We start from the raw sequence: 17,947 nt of genomic DNA, 5'->3' as shown, positions 1-17,947 counted from the left end.
ATTCCTGTTGCAGATAAATTTAAGGTTGCGCCTATGATAGAAATTTCAGATCTGAAGGACAGAAAGAAAATGACATGCCCATTATGAAGTAAGAATGTATGCCACAGGCTCAAATTAGTAATTCATAATTCACTCCAGCCTAGAGGTATGTGTCATTGAACTATAAATTTAACATTTTAATAATATCTTTAAACATTAATTATTGACAAATTATAAAATTAGGATTTCTTCCATAAAACCTGGGGGTCTCTGGATTTAAAAAATAATGCTAGAAAATATGTCAGTAATTGCTATTCGTGGTAAACAATCAATGAAGAAGCAGATAACCAGAGGCATTTAAGCTTCCAGAACATATAAGCTGAGTGAAACTTGCCAATTTTATCTTTGCACTTACACTACAGAGTCAAGTGTTAGCCAAATAGATGGCAAAATTTCTTGTCAAGATAGGTTCCTTAGTTTTCTTCTGCTTCAAACACATGGGAATGAGAAATAAAAAACATAAAATACACACCCTAAAATAGATAGCCAAGTATAAATGAGACTATTGCTCCATTCACCCAAAAATGACTTAGAAAATTGGTCTGGAGAGCAGAACTAATGTTAGAGATATGACATGTACTAAGTGTGAAAGCAGAGAGTCACAGCTAGAAACAAGTTCTTATGAAATCAAGGCAAGTTTTGCATGAAATGAAATATCAAATGATTGCTTGACACTAACACCAGGCAAAGCACATGAAAAAAGGTTGAAAACAGATATTGAGATGCTGGTTAAAGTGACTATAAAAAACTCAATATGCTATTATTGAATCTCCAGAGTTTGAGACACCGTTATAAGACCTGGTTCTGTATCCAGGGTCTATGCACCCCTCAAACCACAAGATAGGAAGGAAAAAGGGTGGGAAAATCAAACTAAAATAAGAAAGAAAAAAAAAAAGAACAAAGACTCATTCACTCAAAGTTTGCCTAAAAATAAATTTTCAAAACACAGATAAGTTCAACGCTAAAGAAGAAAACCAACAAAATGTACAACTGGAAATTTGAATTCACTTAAGATGAAATTACATGTGTAGAATAATATTTCAAACTCAAATATAAGGATAATTAAGACATTCTAATAAATCAGTTTTGATTTTTAGTGAAATAGCCAACAAATTAAGAAAAATAAAATCAGAATGAAAATCAACCTGTGTATATTAAAAAGGATCAATTATAGATCTTGGAAAAAAAGAAACATTGTCATTCACTAAAAAAAATAATAAAGAAATAAATTCCAGGTTAGACATCAAAAAAGGGCAATGATATATTGGAAGAACATTGAGAATTGACCCAGATTTTAACACAGATAGAAAAACGGGCAAAATCTTGAAGCCCAGTTTAGAGACATGAATAATAGAGAGGCTAAACTTAAATATGGTTAAGTTTGAGAACAAGAAAATAGAAGAAGTGGTGAAGAAGTAATATTTGAAGAAGTCTCACCAAGATTCTTCAAAAATTGGAAAATAGATTAAGTCCTTAACTTGAAAAATCATACTCCAATTAATGAGTACAATGAATAAAGGTAAACATGCACTCAAGCACATTGAGGATTTTTTCATAAAATGTGTTCTAAGCAAATAGTTACTGGTATTAACAATACCAATAACAGAAAAAAGCACTATAGGCATAGAGATGATAATATATGATAAAAATTACTGGAACATTCTACCAAGATGATCAAATTTAGCATCATTTTCCTCTAAAGAGCCTTAGTAAACATCAAATATAGAGGAGTTTATTTAATCTGAAAAGGGACTTCACAAAAGACTTACAGAAACATTATACTAGATAGTAAAATGTTAGGGTGGTGCAACAGTGGCTCAGTGACAGAATTCTCATCTGCCATGCCCAGAGACTGGGGTTCGATTCCCACTGCCTGCCCATGAAAAATGTTAGAAGATTTCCGTGTGAGTTAGGATATGGGGTTCTAGGTACTTCACTAACACCACATCTATTTAATATTGACTCAAGATCTAGTTATCAATAAAGCAAAATGAAAGGACGTAATGATTAAAAAGGAGAAAACAATATTTTACTATTCATAGACAATATTGTTTAAAAAATTCTATAGATGAGCTACTATAATTAATAAATGAATATATAAAAATTCTGGATTCAAGGTCAATGTGCAAAATTGAGGGATATGTATTGTGTTTATGGAATAGAAATTTTGTAAAAATTCCAAATATCTCCAAATTAAAATATAATTGGGATGAAATCATAATCACAATCTTGGCAGACTTTTTAAAAAATGGAAATTAATAAAATTATTCCAAATTTTATATCAAGATGCAAATGTTCAAATATAGATAAGTCAATCTTGAATAAGAATGAAGTAGAAGAGATTATGTGCACCTCAATGTGCACCTCAATGTGCTTGAGTGCATGTTTACCTTTATTCATTGTACTCATTAATTGGAGTATGATTTTTCAAGTTAAGGACTTAATCTATTTTCCAATTTTTGAAGAATCTTGGTGAGACTTCTTCAAATATTACTTCTTCACCACTTCTTCTATTTTCTTGTTCTCAAACTTAACCATATTTAAGTTTAGCCTCTCTATTATTCATGTCTCTAAACTGGGCTTCAAGATTTTGCCCGTTTTTCTATCTGTGTTAAAATCTGGGTCAATTCTCAATGTTCTTCCAATATATCATTGCCCTTTTTTGATGGGCAATGGTAATTAATCCAGTGTAGTTTGGGAACAAGGTTAAACAAATAGATCCATAAAATATAGTTAATTCAGAAATCTACAAGTTCTGGTGTTTTCAATAAATAATACTGGGTCTATTGGCTGTCCAAGTAGAAGATGACTCTTACACACTGTATACAAATATCAACATCATGAATCTTTTAGATCCAAATATGAAATATAAAAACAAGTCTTCTAGAATATAAATTAAAGGAATATTTTCACAGTCGTGGAAAGGGCAAACATTTCTTAAACAGAATCCAAACAGCATGAAAGAAACAAGTGATGAAATTAAGAACTTAAATTTAAAAATGCCTGTTTAAAACATCAAGAAACATTATTAAGATAATGATTGAAATTTAAAAATCAATCCATAAAGTGGAAAGGGATATTTGCAACTCATGTAACCAACACAGGGCTCATATTCAGAGCATATAAAGAACTGCTACAAATCAATAATAAAATGGTGTCCAGGGCATTGCAGCGGTGGCGCAGTGGCAGAATTCTCACCTGCCGTGCCAGGGACCTGGGTTCGGTTTCAGGTGCCTGCCCATGTATAAAAAAAAAAAAAAAAGAAAAAGAAAAAAGTTGCCCAATTTAAAATGGGCAAAATCTTGAACAGATATTTCACAAGAGGTAACCCAGATGACCATAAAATTATTGAAAGGTACTAAACTTCATAAATTACCAGAGAAATGAAAATGAAGATCAAATGACATACTGGGTAAACAGCAAATTGAATGGCCAAATTCAAAAGATTGAAATACCATTCTTTAGAAAAGATATGGAGCAACTAGAACTCTTCAGAATTATTTACTATTTTTAGATATATGCAAACACTATTTCCTATGGACCCTACTCTTGGGTATACTCAAAAGAAATTGTTGTACACATGAACCAAAAGGCTTGTATTTGAATATTCGTAGGATGATTATAATAGGAAAACCATGAAGTAGCTAAATCTATATCAATAATAAGATAAATAAGTACATTATGGTATAGTCATACAATGGTATATTAATCTGTATGGGATGAAAATGAACAAATTACAGTTGTTTGTGATATGTGAATGACTCATAAGAGCATAATACAGAAAAGCCATTTATATGCTATTCAAATATAGGCAAAATAACTTGTGTTAAGAGGGTAAGAATAGGAATCTGGAATGATTTGGAGGGGTATGAGATGGGCCTTGGAGATGCTAGTAATTTTCTCTTGACCTGGGTGATTGTTTCTTAGGTGTGCTCATTTGTAATAATTAAATGACATATTCTATGTACTTTTCTGCTTGTATATTAATCCTCAATTAAAAATGATTGGTGGCCAAAATATATAAGAATGGCTACAGATGTACAATGATTTGTATGAAGTCAGACTGCTTAGGATATTTAACTCCAACACCCTAATACATCACAAGGGTATGAAAACTAAGGTCATTCTTTGCATCATTCAGCAGTTACTTTGTCCTAAAAAGTTCCAAAAGGGGCATGTCATGGTAGTCTTAATTTAGGCTGTCATCTTCTTATGCTCCAGTGGTCCAAAAGAGACAGAGATCAAAGCTTCCACTGATACACACATGATAGCCTGCTATACCACAATAGAAAGTTTTGTGGCTCGAGTTTTTGTTTGCTTTTACAGTTTAGAGAAATCAACTCTTTCCTTTTTTCACAAGGAATATTAGAACAACTGCCTTGCTTTTTTGCTTAACATTACAACCCAGGTAGCTACACAAATATTTATCTTCAGGGTCTTCTTTAGACAGAAATGTATGTTTTTTAACTTGTTTCTAGCAAGATTAAGTATTTGGGAAACTCACCTGGAAAAAATAATCTGGCCCAATCTTCTTGGTGAAATCAACTTCTAGAAATAAAAAATGTGGTTAATACACACATTCCCCAAATTTTGTGATAAATACTGAATTCTCTATAAAGTTCTCTGATTTCAGTTTTTAATGAAGATCAAATAACATTGTTCAGTTTATCTTTATAATGTGAGTGAAATGAGAATTATTTAATTACGGTGTAATAGTTTTGAAAACCAACTATTATGGTGCTAGAATGCACAGAATTTTACAAATATTTTTAATGTTTGTAAATATTGTGCCAAACTTCTCTCCATGTTCAAAGCTGCTTCTTTGTGATTATGTTTCCCATTAAAAGATTTGTCTTGGTTTAGTTCCTCTGGAAGTCAACTGGGAAATAGTTATTCAAGTGCAAGTTGTTATTCAGAAGATGTCAGAAAACACTCCTGGGGGAATGAGAACCTAGGAAGTGAGAACTTAGGAAAGATGTGTGAGTTTTCAAGCATTCCCCATGTAGGTAACAAGTTTTCTTGGTCGTGATGGGAAAGCAGGGGGGCCAGAGTAGGATATGAATCTCAGAGTTATTCAACCTGAAGGGCGATAGAGCTGGGACATTTATACACCGAATGCCATCATTCATCGGTAGAGATCCCTGAGGTGTCTGAGCTGTAAGTCACTTGTTTCCTGTCCCATAGAATAGATGAAGCAGCTGTAGTGACCAGGAAAAATGCTCAGGCAAAGAATGCAGGTTTCAGAAATCAGGACAGAGGGCACAGATGTGGGAATGTGAGGGAATATGGGTGGGGCAACCACAATATCAGCTACAGGATGCAAGGTTGTACATCATCTTTGAAGTTCAAAATTTTCAGAAGTTGACTTTCTTTTTTTTTCATGGGCAGGCACCAGGAATCAAAGCCAGGTCTCCGACATGGCAGGTGAGAACTCTGCCTGCTGAGCCACTGCGGCCCACCCAGAAGTTGATTTTTTAATGCTCAATTTACTCAACTACTTTGTGTTACCTATTTGGCACCTGTAGGAATTTGAGCTGACTCTTAATGTATAAATTCACTTTTGGCTAATTTTTTAATCACTTGGTTTTTAAGGGATACCATTTAATATTACCTCCCATTATTCACCATAAAGTACTATAAGAATAACACTCATGTATTCGATATGTATTGTAATGGTATGGCAAATCTATGTAAACAGAATTGAAGTTTTTGTACTGTTCGTGACATTATAAATATTAGAGTTTCTGCTATTTGGAAGGCAAGTTTGGATGGATGGGTGTATAAATTAAAGAATGGGTACAAAGTTCACTTTCAGGGGTACTGAAAAACTCCTTAAAAAGAAAGTCATCATTCTTCAAAACCCCAAATTGCAAAACAGTCTGTGTTACATGATTGCCACTGGGAGAAAACATGCCATAATAGAGAAACAAGTGCTAATTTCAAACTTGAGTCTTAAAATGTCAAATGGGAAAATATTGCATATTGCGAGCTTTGATTTGTAATAAATCTGCTTCTTATAGAGATAAATATATATATTATATACTAGGGAATATATCCCAGAAGTTTTTCTATTTAATGATGGTTTATGAATCAGTCAAGCAATGTTGAGTCAGTCATCCAGCTAGAATGAAATGATTCTAAAGGTCTTCATCCAATTTTTTTGACATATATTTAAGGTCCAAATTTTAGAAACTATTAAAGTGATTATTCACATAAGCACAATTATAAGAAATCCCCCAGAGTGGCTGCTGGTATAATTGCTAGTGCCAGGCTGCCCTCATGTCTTGAGATAGTTCTTCTTAGAGTCTTAGCTACTTGTTTTACTGAATGTTCTAGTTTACTAGCTGCTGGAATGCAATATACCAGAAACGGAATGGCTTTTAACAAGGGGAATTTAATGAGTTGCTAGTTTACAGTTCTAAGGCCGAGAATTAAAACAAGTCTATAGAAAAGTCCAATCAAAGGCATCCAGGGAAAGATACCTTGGTTCAAGAAGGCCGATGAAGTTCAGGGTTTCTCTCTCAGCTGGACAGGCACGTGGCAAACACGGCATCATCTGCTAGATTTCTCTCCTGGCTTCCTGTTTCATGAAGCTCCCCGGGAGGCATCTTCCTTCTTCATCTCCAAAGATCTCTGGCTGAAGGACTCTCTGCTTCGTAGTGTCACTCTCTCTGAATCTCTCATTCTCCAAAATGTTTCCTCTTTTATAGGACTTCAGAAACTAATCAAGACCCACTCAGATGGGTGGAGACATGTCATCCCCTAATCCAGTTTAACAACCGTTCTTAACTAAATCTCATCAACCAGGGAGATGATCCCATCACAGTCCCAAATACACAGCATTGAATAGAGACTATTTTACCTTTAAGAAATGGGATCCATATTAAAACATGGCTTTTCTTAGGGGGCATACTTCCCTTCAAACCAGCACACTGAATAACTTTCCCTCTACAAATTCACAAATTTACAGGTTCATCAAAACCCCTATAGCTTCCTTCCTTTTATTAGTCTTAACCAGATAACATAGCATATTCTTTAACTTCCAGAACAGATAGACTCTCAAAGGACTAGTCTTCATTATCTCTTTCCGTAGTGCTCTTATCCATCCATCTGGCATTAGCTTTTAAGCCAAGCTCTCAAAAGTTCCAGCATCTCCAAAATTGACACTACAATTTAGGCATGTTATTACCGTTTGTTAAAATAATATATTGGCCATATAGTCTGTTATAAAAAACTATCCCTTGAATGAGACTCAGGTAATCATATTTAAATTTCACCATAATTTTAATATACACTTAGGGATTTTATTTAATGAGAAAAACATAAATAGCATTAACAAGTTTTATATTTAAAGTGGTTCATTGCAGGGATTTTGCTTTTAGCATTTATGATTTCTTTGAGGGTTTCCTCATCCCACTTCATGTCTACATAGAATTGACCAGCGCTTTCACTAACTTGCCGCAGTAATGAAACCCTTTGATTCTAACACCTACTACTACCATATTGGCCTCTGACTGTTTTTAAGAAAATGTGCAATTTATAGTGTCTTTTTAGTAATTGCATATTAGCAGATCATCAATTGTCTTTTTCTACGCAGCAAAAGCTGGGCTAATAGGAAGAGGAAAAGTCTTTTAGCCTGATACTGTAACTAGAATTATAAGCATTAGTAAGCCGACAATATCAATTAAAAGAAATGAATTGTTGTAGTTTGTAGGAAGCTATTACAAATCCTATGGCTCATTAAAATAGTATATATAGTGGCAGGATTTTCTTGCTTCTCTTTACACTTAATGCAATTTAAGAACACATTTTCATTTTAATTTCATTACTTTTTAAGAATTGCTTCTCCAAAGTGACTTAGAATAAATGTGAAGAGAGTAAGAATGCTTTTAAGAAAGACTTATTTTTTTAAGAAGACAAGCCTTTCACTGAATATGTTGCCCCACACTCAGGTAAAATAGAGGAATTGTTTCTGTAATAGGAACATTTTTACTCGGTTTCTATCAGGTCGAACTTTCCCCACGTATTTGATAAGTGACAATGGTAGTCAGCTTATCCCACTCTAGGATCTGACAAATGGTTTCCCTAGGATTACTCAATAATATTTTCAGAACAACCCCTGGAATACTTTAATCAGGAAAAGCTTAACTGGCACTTGTAACAACTTCACTACTATAGAAGGATATAATAATGGAATCTTTATCAAATAGCTATAGGATTTTTACTGCCACTTATTAATGCCTCTTTTTTGGGCAACAGAAAGAAAGAGCACTAATATTCCTCATTTTCCAGGCTGGGTGCTATTTCTAGGATGTAGTAGAAACAGATAGTTCTTAGCAGAGAAAGAAATGATAGATAGGACACAAGGCAAATAACACCCCGCTGTCATCTTCTTCATTTCTAAAAAAAAAGGGACAAGATTAGATGGCTCTGAGGCCCCTTCAGATTGATACATCAAACCAGGGACAACTAACGCCACCAGCCACTTCTTCTCAGTGTAACTGGAGTGGGGGGCTAGACAGAGACGAGTCAGAGACCCATTTTTGTAGTGTGGGTATCTGATGCTGCTCTGTGACCCCAGATATTGTGTCAGGAAGGGGTCCCTATGAAGGTGGCTTTTTCTTCTTTTTAAACCTGATGATTTCTGCCAGCTTCCTGTCCTGCTCTTCTGCCAAATTTTAACCACCAAAAGTGAATTATTTATACAAAGAAGTCGGCTATTTATGGTATTTTCCTCAATTACAGGAAAACTCACAGGGAAAGGAGAAGTTGGAGCTGAATCATCTGTTCCCTGAAGCCTGCAGGGTCAGTAAAGGATGAGTTCTAGATAGACTTTCTGCCTGTTCTGATGACTGCGACAGAATACAGGAGTGTTCAGGAGTTTGCAGATGTGAGTGTTTTATATTCTGATCACTTGAAATCAATCCATTCCCCAGAGACATACTTATGGTGTCCAGGAAATAAAATACAATACCTCTCTGCACCATTCTATCTATTTTCTACTGAGCTGTGTAAGATCTACCCATCTTCACTTGGATGTGAGGATTTGTTATGCATGTGTGTGTGTGTGTGTGTGTGTTTATGTGAAGAAGAGCTCAGGATGAATGGTAGAGCAGGGGTTCATAAATGGAATATAGGCATGAAAGTTTAACAGATTGAAGTCATGATTTATGGATTTTTCCACAGAAGAAACCCCAAGTATTTGGACTTACTTTGTACTTGGTCTTGAAGTTGTGCTAGCTCCATGCAGCCTATGGAAAGGTTGAGATTTCAGGATGTGATAAATGTGACCTCTATGGAGCTTGTTTAGGCAGCATCTCAAAGGAATATACATTCTCAAGGGAGAGAGAGATTTGCTGAAAAGTGTTATTCTGAAATGAATTATCAGTTATTCCCATTGCAATTTCTTTTAATTTGCATCTCATAGAGATTGAATCCTATCCTCTCAGTACGTTCTGTAATTGTTTGTCTCACTTACATCCCCTGCCTCTCCCATAAATACCTTACATTTCGAGTAAACTTTTTTTTTTACCTCTTTGTTTTAAGCATTTAAATGTTAGATAGATTTAAATGGTGAATGGCTCCACACAGTTGGAGAAAAACTCACAACTATGTTGACAGAGCTCTTTAAATTCATGAGCATTCATCTCAGTTGCATCCTGGATGCTGCCAGAAAATCATACTATATTTCACTTATCAGGTCTCCCAGGTTTTTGTTTAATATTTTATACTTCTTTTTGTATTTCCAATCCTCCCATCCACAATCTCAGCTACTGTCTGAGAGGAACTGAGAAAATAGAAGCCTTCAGATAAGAACTTCCAAAACTATCAACCAATTGCCCATTATTGAATCTGTACTTTGATCCCCAATTTTCTTCCTATAAAGAAGATCCTGTAAAGTACAGGATCCATGGTCCAGGTTTTAATCCTAGCTTCACATTGATATTGTTACTTTGTGTAAGGTATTTAATATCTGTGTCTTCAGTTTCTTCATCTGTAAGATAAGGACAGCAATAGAATTAATCTCATGTATTACTCTGATGACTGAGAATATCAATGAGGAGTACTGGACAAAACACGTGGACAGTAACTGATACATATGGAATGTTTAATACATATTAGTCATTATTATTATAGAGCAAACAAAGCTTGATTGCATGGCATGAATTTTTAATCCATATTTTCTCTGCTATAGATATTTTAGATAGAAATCTTTACAGCATTTTAAATCTAAAACTAGTATTTTAAAAGAGATAAATGCAAATAATATTAATAATCACCTTATTTAAAGAAAATGGTGCCAAGACAATGTCTAAAGAAACTAGATTTGAAATTAAATGCAGTGTATTTCTTATCAATCTGAAACGGTCATTTCTAGATTTTTCTCTTTTGCCCCTTCTGACTTCACAGAGTGACAGTATCAGGAAATTCTGTCTTTTGATTGCTCTATTGTTGAAACTCTCAGGTCTGAAGATAACTCCAAACATTTATAAGCATGAACCATATTAAAATTTTCTTTGGCATCCTATCCTAAAAGACTTTCATATTATGACTGCTGTTGAGATAATCAAGATTAAGGTGTTTGTCAATTGGTATGAATTTCTGCTCATCTCTTCAGGGAAAAGTTGCTCAGTCCTCTTCCACCCTGAAGGAGTCAAACACAGTCACATGACAGCCTTTTAAATGATCAATGTGAAAAACTCTGTAAAGAATTTCTTCCTTCTATTTCCAGGAAAGACACAAGTCATCATCTGCTTCTTTACTTATCTCCAGCAACAACTCCAAATGGACTCTGTTGAAAAATTATTTTTTATGATTTCCAACATAAAATTAGAAATGTCTTGCGGGAAATTTCAAAATTGGAAACAATAAAAGAGGAAATACTATTATCCATTAATATATATTATTAATATTTTGCTGTGTATCATTTCAAGTTTCTCACAAACATATGTATCTTTTCCTTTATTAATCAGATTTTAGAGTCGTACAACTGTCTTATTCCAGTGATTTCATGAAAAGATATTTACATTTTTAAGGAATTATATTATGTACTGCAGAGTGCCTCTACAATGGTTGAGTCAGTTCAAAAAAATACTTTTCACAGAAAATCACTCCTGAATAATGAGCATTACTCATCCTGAGTATTATAATTAACACATCTAAACTTGCCTATTATGATGTGTGCAAATATCATGCTTTAAGTGGCATTTAAAAATTTATAGGAATGAATTAACAATTGTTCATATATTTACTACTTGTATTTCTTTTTCTATGAATTGCCTTTTAAACTAATTCTTAACAGGAAACATTTAAATAAAATGAATGTGGATGTTAAAGCTGTTTAATTTTTCAGTATCTCTCCTGATCACATTTGTTCTATTCTCTGTATTTTTAACTATTTGTTTTAGGATATATTTCATTTATTGCAAAGCTTCTAACATTCAGATCTTTTTTTTTTTTTTTTTTAACATGGGCAAGCCCCGGGAAACCAGCCTGGGTCTCTGGCATGGCAGTCGAGAACTCCGCTTGCTAATCCACTGTGGCCCTGATATTCAGATCTTTACAGTCTTAATGAAAAGAAACAAAGGAAGAAAGAAAGGAGAATCCTTTAGTTAACTCATTTACAGAACTGATGGAAAATTTAAAAATATGAGCTTGATATAAAAGAAAAATTAATGATTTATAAAGATGTCAAATGCAGAGATAGCTTTGATAATGAAATTAAAGGAACGAATAGGAGCAACTTATCCTTTGAATTCTGATGCAATTCCTCAAAAAGTAGAATTTAATTGCCAGATAATCACTATTTCCTTATGTGAGTGTTACTATGAGAGAAGAGAAAATGGTTCAAAATATGTCAGGTAATGGTCAACACAAAAGTGCTTATTTTATTTAAATAAACCTTTTATTTAAAAATAGTTTCAATTAATAGAAAAGTTACAAAAACAGTACAGAGCATTTCCATATATCCCACACCTAGTTACCCCTGCTATTATTATTTTACATTAATATGATACATTTTCACAATTAATGAGCCAATATTGCTACATAATTTTAAATTAAAGTCCTTGTCTTTTAAAAATTTCCTTAGTTTTTACTCAATGCTCTTTTCTGCTCCAAAATCCATTCAGGATATCACATTATATTTAGTTCTCATGTCTCCAGATTCTCTTGGCTGTGAATTTCTCAGACTGTCCTTATTTTTGATGATTTTGATAATTTTGAAGAGTACTGGTCAAAAATATTGTGAACTGTCCCTTAATTGGGATTTATTATTGACATATAAATATCATAAAACTCAACCATTTAAAATTCACAATTCAGTGGTTTATACTATATTGCAAAGTGTGCAACCATCGCTGTTATCTAATTCTGAGACATTTAAATCACCCCTAAAGGAATCCCATGCCCATTAGCAATCATTTCCAATTGTCCCCATTTCCAGAGCCTGGCAACCACTAATCTACTTTATGTTTTTATAGATTTGTTTATTCTGGACATTTCACATTTGTGGAATCATACAAATGTAGTCTTTTGTGTCCAGCTTCTTTCATTTAGCATATTATTGTTAAAGTTCATCAATGTTGTAGCATGTATCAGTATCTCATTCCTTTTTATGGCTAAGTAATATACTTTAGTATAGATAGTAGAATTTTTTTTATCTACTCATCAACTAGGGAACTTTGGATTGTTTTATTTTTTAGTTACTGTGAATAATGCTGCTATGAATTTTTGCATATAAGTTTTGATGCAAACATATGCTTTCAATTAGCTAGGAATGGAATTGCTGGGTCACACTGTAATTCTAAGTTTACGATTTTTTTTTTTTTACATATGCTTCTCTTTACTCCCTGCCGCATTCACCTTTTACTCCCTCCCCCTCTAATCTACTTTTTGTTTCTTGTGTGTCTTTCTTACAACACTGAACATACTTTTTTTAAGGTTTTTCCATACTGCTGTTATATCTCAGATGCCATTCTTTCTTATGGCTGAATAATATTCCACTGTGTGTATTTTGTACTGCATTTTTGTTTATCCATTTATGTACAGATGCATAATGTTTAACTTTTTTAGGAATTACCAAACTGTTATCTGAAGTGGCTGCACCATTTTACATTCCCATCAGCAATGTATGAGAGTTACAGTTTCTCTACATCTTTGCCTTTATTTATTATTGTTTGTCATTAAAGTGTAGTCATTCTAGTGGATATGAACTGATGTCATTTTGATTTGATATGCATTTTCCTGGTGACTAAATTATGTTGAACATTTTTTATGTGCTTGTTGACCATTTTGTATATCATCTTTGAAGAAATGTGCATTCAAACCCGTAGCCTATTTCTTTGTCTTTATATTGTTGAGTTGTAAGAGTTATATATTTGGGATACTAGCTCCTAATCATGTATGTAATTTGAAAATTTTTTTTACTGTTCTGTGAATTGCCTTTTCACTTTTTAAATAGTGTATACATATTTTAATCTTGAGGAAGTCCAATTTATCTACTTTTTCTTTTGTTGTATGTACTATGTATTTCATTTAACCCAAGGATATGAACATTTACTTTTGAATCCAATCGGTCATCATTGACTTGATGGGAATTAAAGAAAATTCTTTACATGTGTTTTCCTGTTTGGATTATTGTTATCTATTTCCTCATAGCTTTTTTTTTTGCATGGGCAGGCACCGGGAAGTGAACCTGGGTCTCCAGTGCAGCAGGAGTTTTATATATTTTTAAAGTATATTTTAACTGTCTCCTTTCAGAGAGTCTCAGAGAAATGCAAGTCTTGAGGAACTTCATAGAAAATCTTGATGTGATTATCATGTCTGCATCAAATGAGAGTTAACCTAGAAATAACTAAGATATTGGTTTTGTATAACCATGTTAGAAATTATCTTAGTTTTTATTTCCAAAAGATGGAAAAATTTTCAGATTGACAAAGAAAAACATTTCTCCCAAATTTGAAATGTATAATCTGTCTATATGTCCTTTTTTATGTCATGGTAGAAATTTTTCCATTAGTTGCTTGAGTCATCCCTTTAATAAGACCTTGATTTGACATTGCTTGGCAATATGACAAGTGACATTTTAAAAACTATTTTTGATACTTCTGAAGTAACTACTTCTATATCAGGGGATGAAAACACCCTACAACATGACATTATATTAGCAGTCACCAATCAACTTGTTTAACATTTGCTTCTCAGATGTTAAGCTTGATGCTTTTGATTAATCATATCTTTTGGAATGAGGATCAGAATTATGTGCCCTTCTTATGAATATAAAATTCACTATAAAATAAAACCTTTAGCTGGACAAGTTGACTGTTTGTGTAAATTACGTATACATGCACTTGCCAAAATCTCCCTAAACTGGCACAATCCATTATCTTCTTGATACTCCACTCATAAATTAACCTAACAAAAGTTAAGTTGAAGAAAAACAACTGGTCAGATGCATGTATTTCCTGGCTTTACTATTCTGGTCTGAAATCACAGGTAGAGGGTTGTGAGATATGATGAGAATAAAACTGAAAGCAAAGGATATGTTTCTCCACATTCCCCATTTGAATCCCTGGTAAAAGACCACTGTTAATGCAGAGAAACTTCATAAAGCACAGCAGCAGACTGAACGAGGAGAATTGAGTGCTGAAGAAATAAATTATTAGGCTAGAAAGAAGAGCCTGAGGTAGTTCTACTTCCTCTTCATTCCTCCCTAGTTTCTAGAAGGGATTCAGTTGGGCAGGACTATGCAAACAATAAAAGAATAAGTCATCCCCAAGAGCTCATTCCTAAGCTCTGAAGAGCTTTCAGAGGTCATCCCTATGGTGGAGGCCAGATATTAAAATGAAATATGTGGTCTTACCTCAAAGTTCAGAGCACATGCAAGGGCCAAGGTAGTGTTGCGATTTCAAGGGAGTATAACTAATACTGTTCAAACAGAATAAAAAAAACCAGAAAACATATATTTCCTAGCTCAAGACTCCAGAGGCAAGGGATAGCAAGGTGCTAGGTATTGGTCCAATAACTAAAGAGTCTATAAGGTTTAATTAAGGATATAATTTGAGAAAAGAGTTGAAAAGCAGAAAGTGTCCATATACATTTGACTTCCTTTTTCACTATTTCTTAACTGTTTTCTAAGACCCAACACTGCACAAAGCACTGTTGTTGCTTTTTTTTGGGGGGGGGGGGGGGTGCATGGTCCAGGCATCAAACCCGGGCCTCCTGCATGAAAGGTAAGCATTCTACCACTGAACTACAGTGCTGTTGTTTTATGTTTGAGTAAAGTGATCATTCTAATTTACCTCAAATATCTTAACTTAAAAATCATATTATTCCTGATATATATTTATAGTTCTGGTATCATTGGTCAACTAGTCACCAAAACAATTACAGCTACTCTAATTTGCCAGAATTTTCTCTCCAAATTTTGATCATCTCTCCTATGAGACAATTGACCAAGCTAAAGAGTAAGAATATATTATCTTTCAAGGACTCTTCATTCCCTTCATTTCTATTTCTTCATGGACCTCCAACTGTACTCAACAAACAGAAAAAAAAAAAAAAGACAGAGAGGAAAAAGCTCCAATATGTTTATACTTATTAGCATGATATTTTCTTAGTGTATTTTTTTCTTTTTTAGACATTTGCTCTACACTCTTTCTTCTCTATCCCTTGAAGTCATAGCTTGTGTTCTTCCTAATTTAAGGTGATTATGCCTTAAAAAACAACATTAACTATCATAGGAATACATAGAAATATTTTTAGATGTGGATCTATTTTTAAAGGAGAAGATACTGCTGAATCAAAATATTTAAATTGCAATTATGTTATCAATGTCTCCAAACTCTCATACACTAGTCTACCAATAATTTATTTTATTCTATCAAATTTCTTCTACTAGCCCTGATTAATGAACAAAAACCACAAGAATTTATCTCCTATTCAGAATATTTCACACAACTACATTAAAAGTGTGTGCGTTATGCAGCTAATTTGAAGATGTTTCCATTTTCATGTACAGCACTCTCCTTCAATGCTAGAGGGAGGGAAATGGATGGGCTTCCTTGGGCCATCTCCAGCCCTCCCCGATATTCTGCCATCTGAGCTGCAGTGTTTATAGCACTCTGGCAGTTACTTCCTGGATTTTAGGAGTCCTCCTGACCATAGGAAGAGAGCCATTGGAAAAATTTAAGATGAAAAGTTTAGCCCAGAGCATGTCTATACATCCCGTGCAGGTATTAGATGAGTTGGCTTCTCAGATCTCTTTAATCATAAGTCATTTTATTATTCTGTAAGGCTTTCATAAAGTTCTTTCCTTAGTAAGCACCGTCTTCAGGGCAACTTTGACATCTTTGTTCCTCAGACTATATATCAGGGCGTTGAGCATGGGATTGAAAAGGCTGTGGAACAGGAGGAGATATTTCTTCTGCTCCTGGGGATTCCCATATCTGGGCCCAACATACATGATAATGGCTGTGCCATAAAAGAGTCCAACCACACAGAGATGGGAAGAGCAGGTAGAGAAGGCTTTCTGGTGTCCCTTCTCTGAATGGATCCTTAGAACGCCATATAGAATATGAATATAAGATATCACAATTGAGAAGAAGGGTCCCACCAGCACAGACACTGCCCCAGCCAAGACCACCATCTCATTAATGTGAGTGTCTGCACAAGCAAGTTTGAGAACAGCAATAATTTCACAGAAAAAGTGGTTAACTCTCTGGGGCCCACAGAAGGGTAATGGCAGGAGTAATACTACATGTACCAAGGCTAAGAGGACTCCTAAAATCCAAGAAGTCGTTGCCAGAATGATGCAGACTTTCCAGTTCATGATGCTGGTATACTGGAGAGGGTGGCAGATGGCCACATAGCGATCATAGGACATCACAACCAGAAGAAGGCATTCTGTGTGAGCAAAAGTCAAAAAGAGAAAGGTCTGTGTTATGCAGCCAGCAAAGGAGATGGGCTTGGCTGGATTGAGGAGGTTTACCAGCATCTGGGGCACCGTGTGGCAGGCATAGGCTATGTCGACAAGGGCCAGGTGTGAAAGGAAGAAGTACATGGGCGTGTGCAGCCTGGAGTCCAGTAAGATAAGTCCCAGGATGGCTCCATTCCCCAGCAGAGTGATGAGATAGAACAGGGAGAATATTCCGAAGAGGAGCATCTGAATCTGTGCACCAAGGGGAAATCCCAGTAGGATGAACTCTGTGGTGGAAGTCTGATTTTCCCCCATTTTCCTAAGAAGGAGACAACAGAATTAGGTAAGTCAACATCTGAAGATGTGATGGATCTGTGTGTATTACTGAATGTCATATGAAAAGAAGTCTTACAGCCTCAATGAGATTTGTCCTGTTAGTCTCTAAGTGAAAAACATTTGTTCCAAACGAAAGGGAAGGAAATCTTGTCACTTGTGATAAGCTAAATCCCAGTATTCTATAACAGTATTCAGTAAATCTTTATTCCCAAACTGCCTGTGTGTTTAAATGAAATGATTACATCATTAAACCCATTAAATCATTTCATGATGAACCCTGACCTTATCTTTACACAATCCTAGAACAATAGCTCTAACTGTAGACCTAGATATGTAAGATCTTTAACATGTCAGTAGTTCCTTTTACCATAAGAAAAAAAGCTAATTAATTATTGTTTATGGTGAATCCTTACTTTGTTGTGCCTTATCAAATTTGTTTAAATCCTTCTGTGACTAAGTTTGAGTCTTTGAGGTTTGAACCACTGTAATTTCTACCTACAGTAAAGGATCAGAATCCATGGTAGAAACTATAGAGAGGTGATATTAACTTGGTCCAAGAAATAATCTCACAACAATTGGTATCACCTCCTTGAATTTGGTTGTTTTATTAAGAATGAATTATCTGTCATGAATGTTTCAAATCAGAGATTGATT

General features: G+C 34.4%; 1 protein-coding gene across 1 annotated transcript; it reads right to left on the bottom strand.

The window, feature by feature from the left end:
* Positions 1 to 16,339: 16,339 nt before the first annotated feature.
* Positions 16,340 to 17,272, bottom strand: LOC143687634 (olfactory receptor 2A25-like). Its single transcript, XM_077164778.1, has one exon. It carries the CDS (start codon positions 17,270 to 17,272, stop codon positions 16,340 to 16,342), a length of 933 nt encoding a protein of 310 aa, XP_077020893.1.
* Positions 17,273 to 17,947: the final 675 nt, after the last annotated feature.

Source organism: Tamandua tetradactyla, chromosome 1 (genome assembly GCF_023851605.1).
Source record: "Tamandua tetradactyla isolate mTamTet1 chromosome 1, mTamTet1.pri, whole genome shotgun sequence".
Taxonomy (NCBI): Eukaryota; Metazoa; Chordata; class Mammalia; order Pilosa; family Myrmecophagidae; genus Tamandua; species Tamandua tetradactyla.
This window is presented reverse-complemented; position numbering and strand designations above follow the sequence as displayed.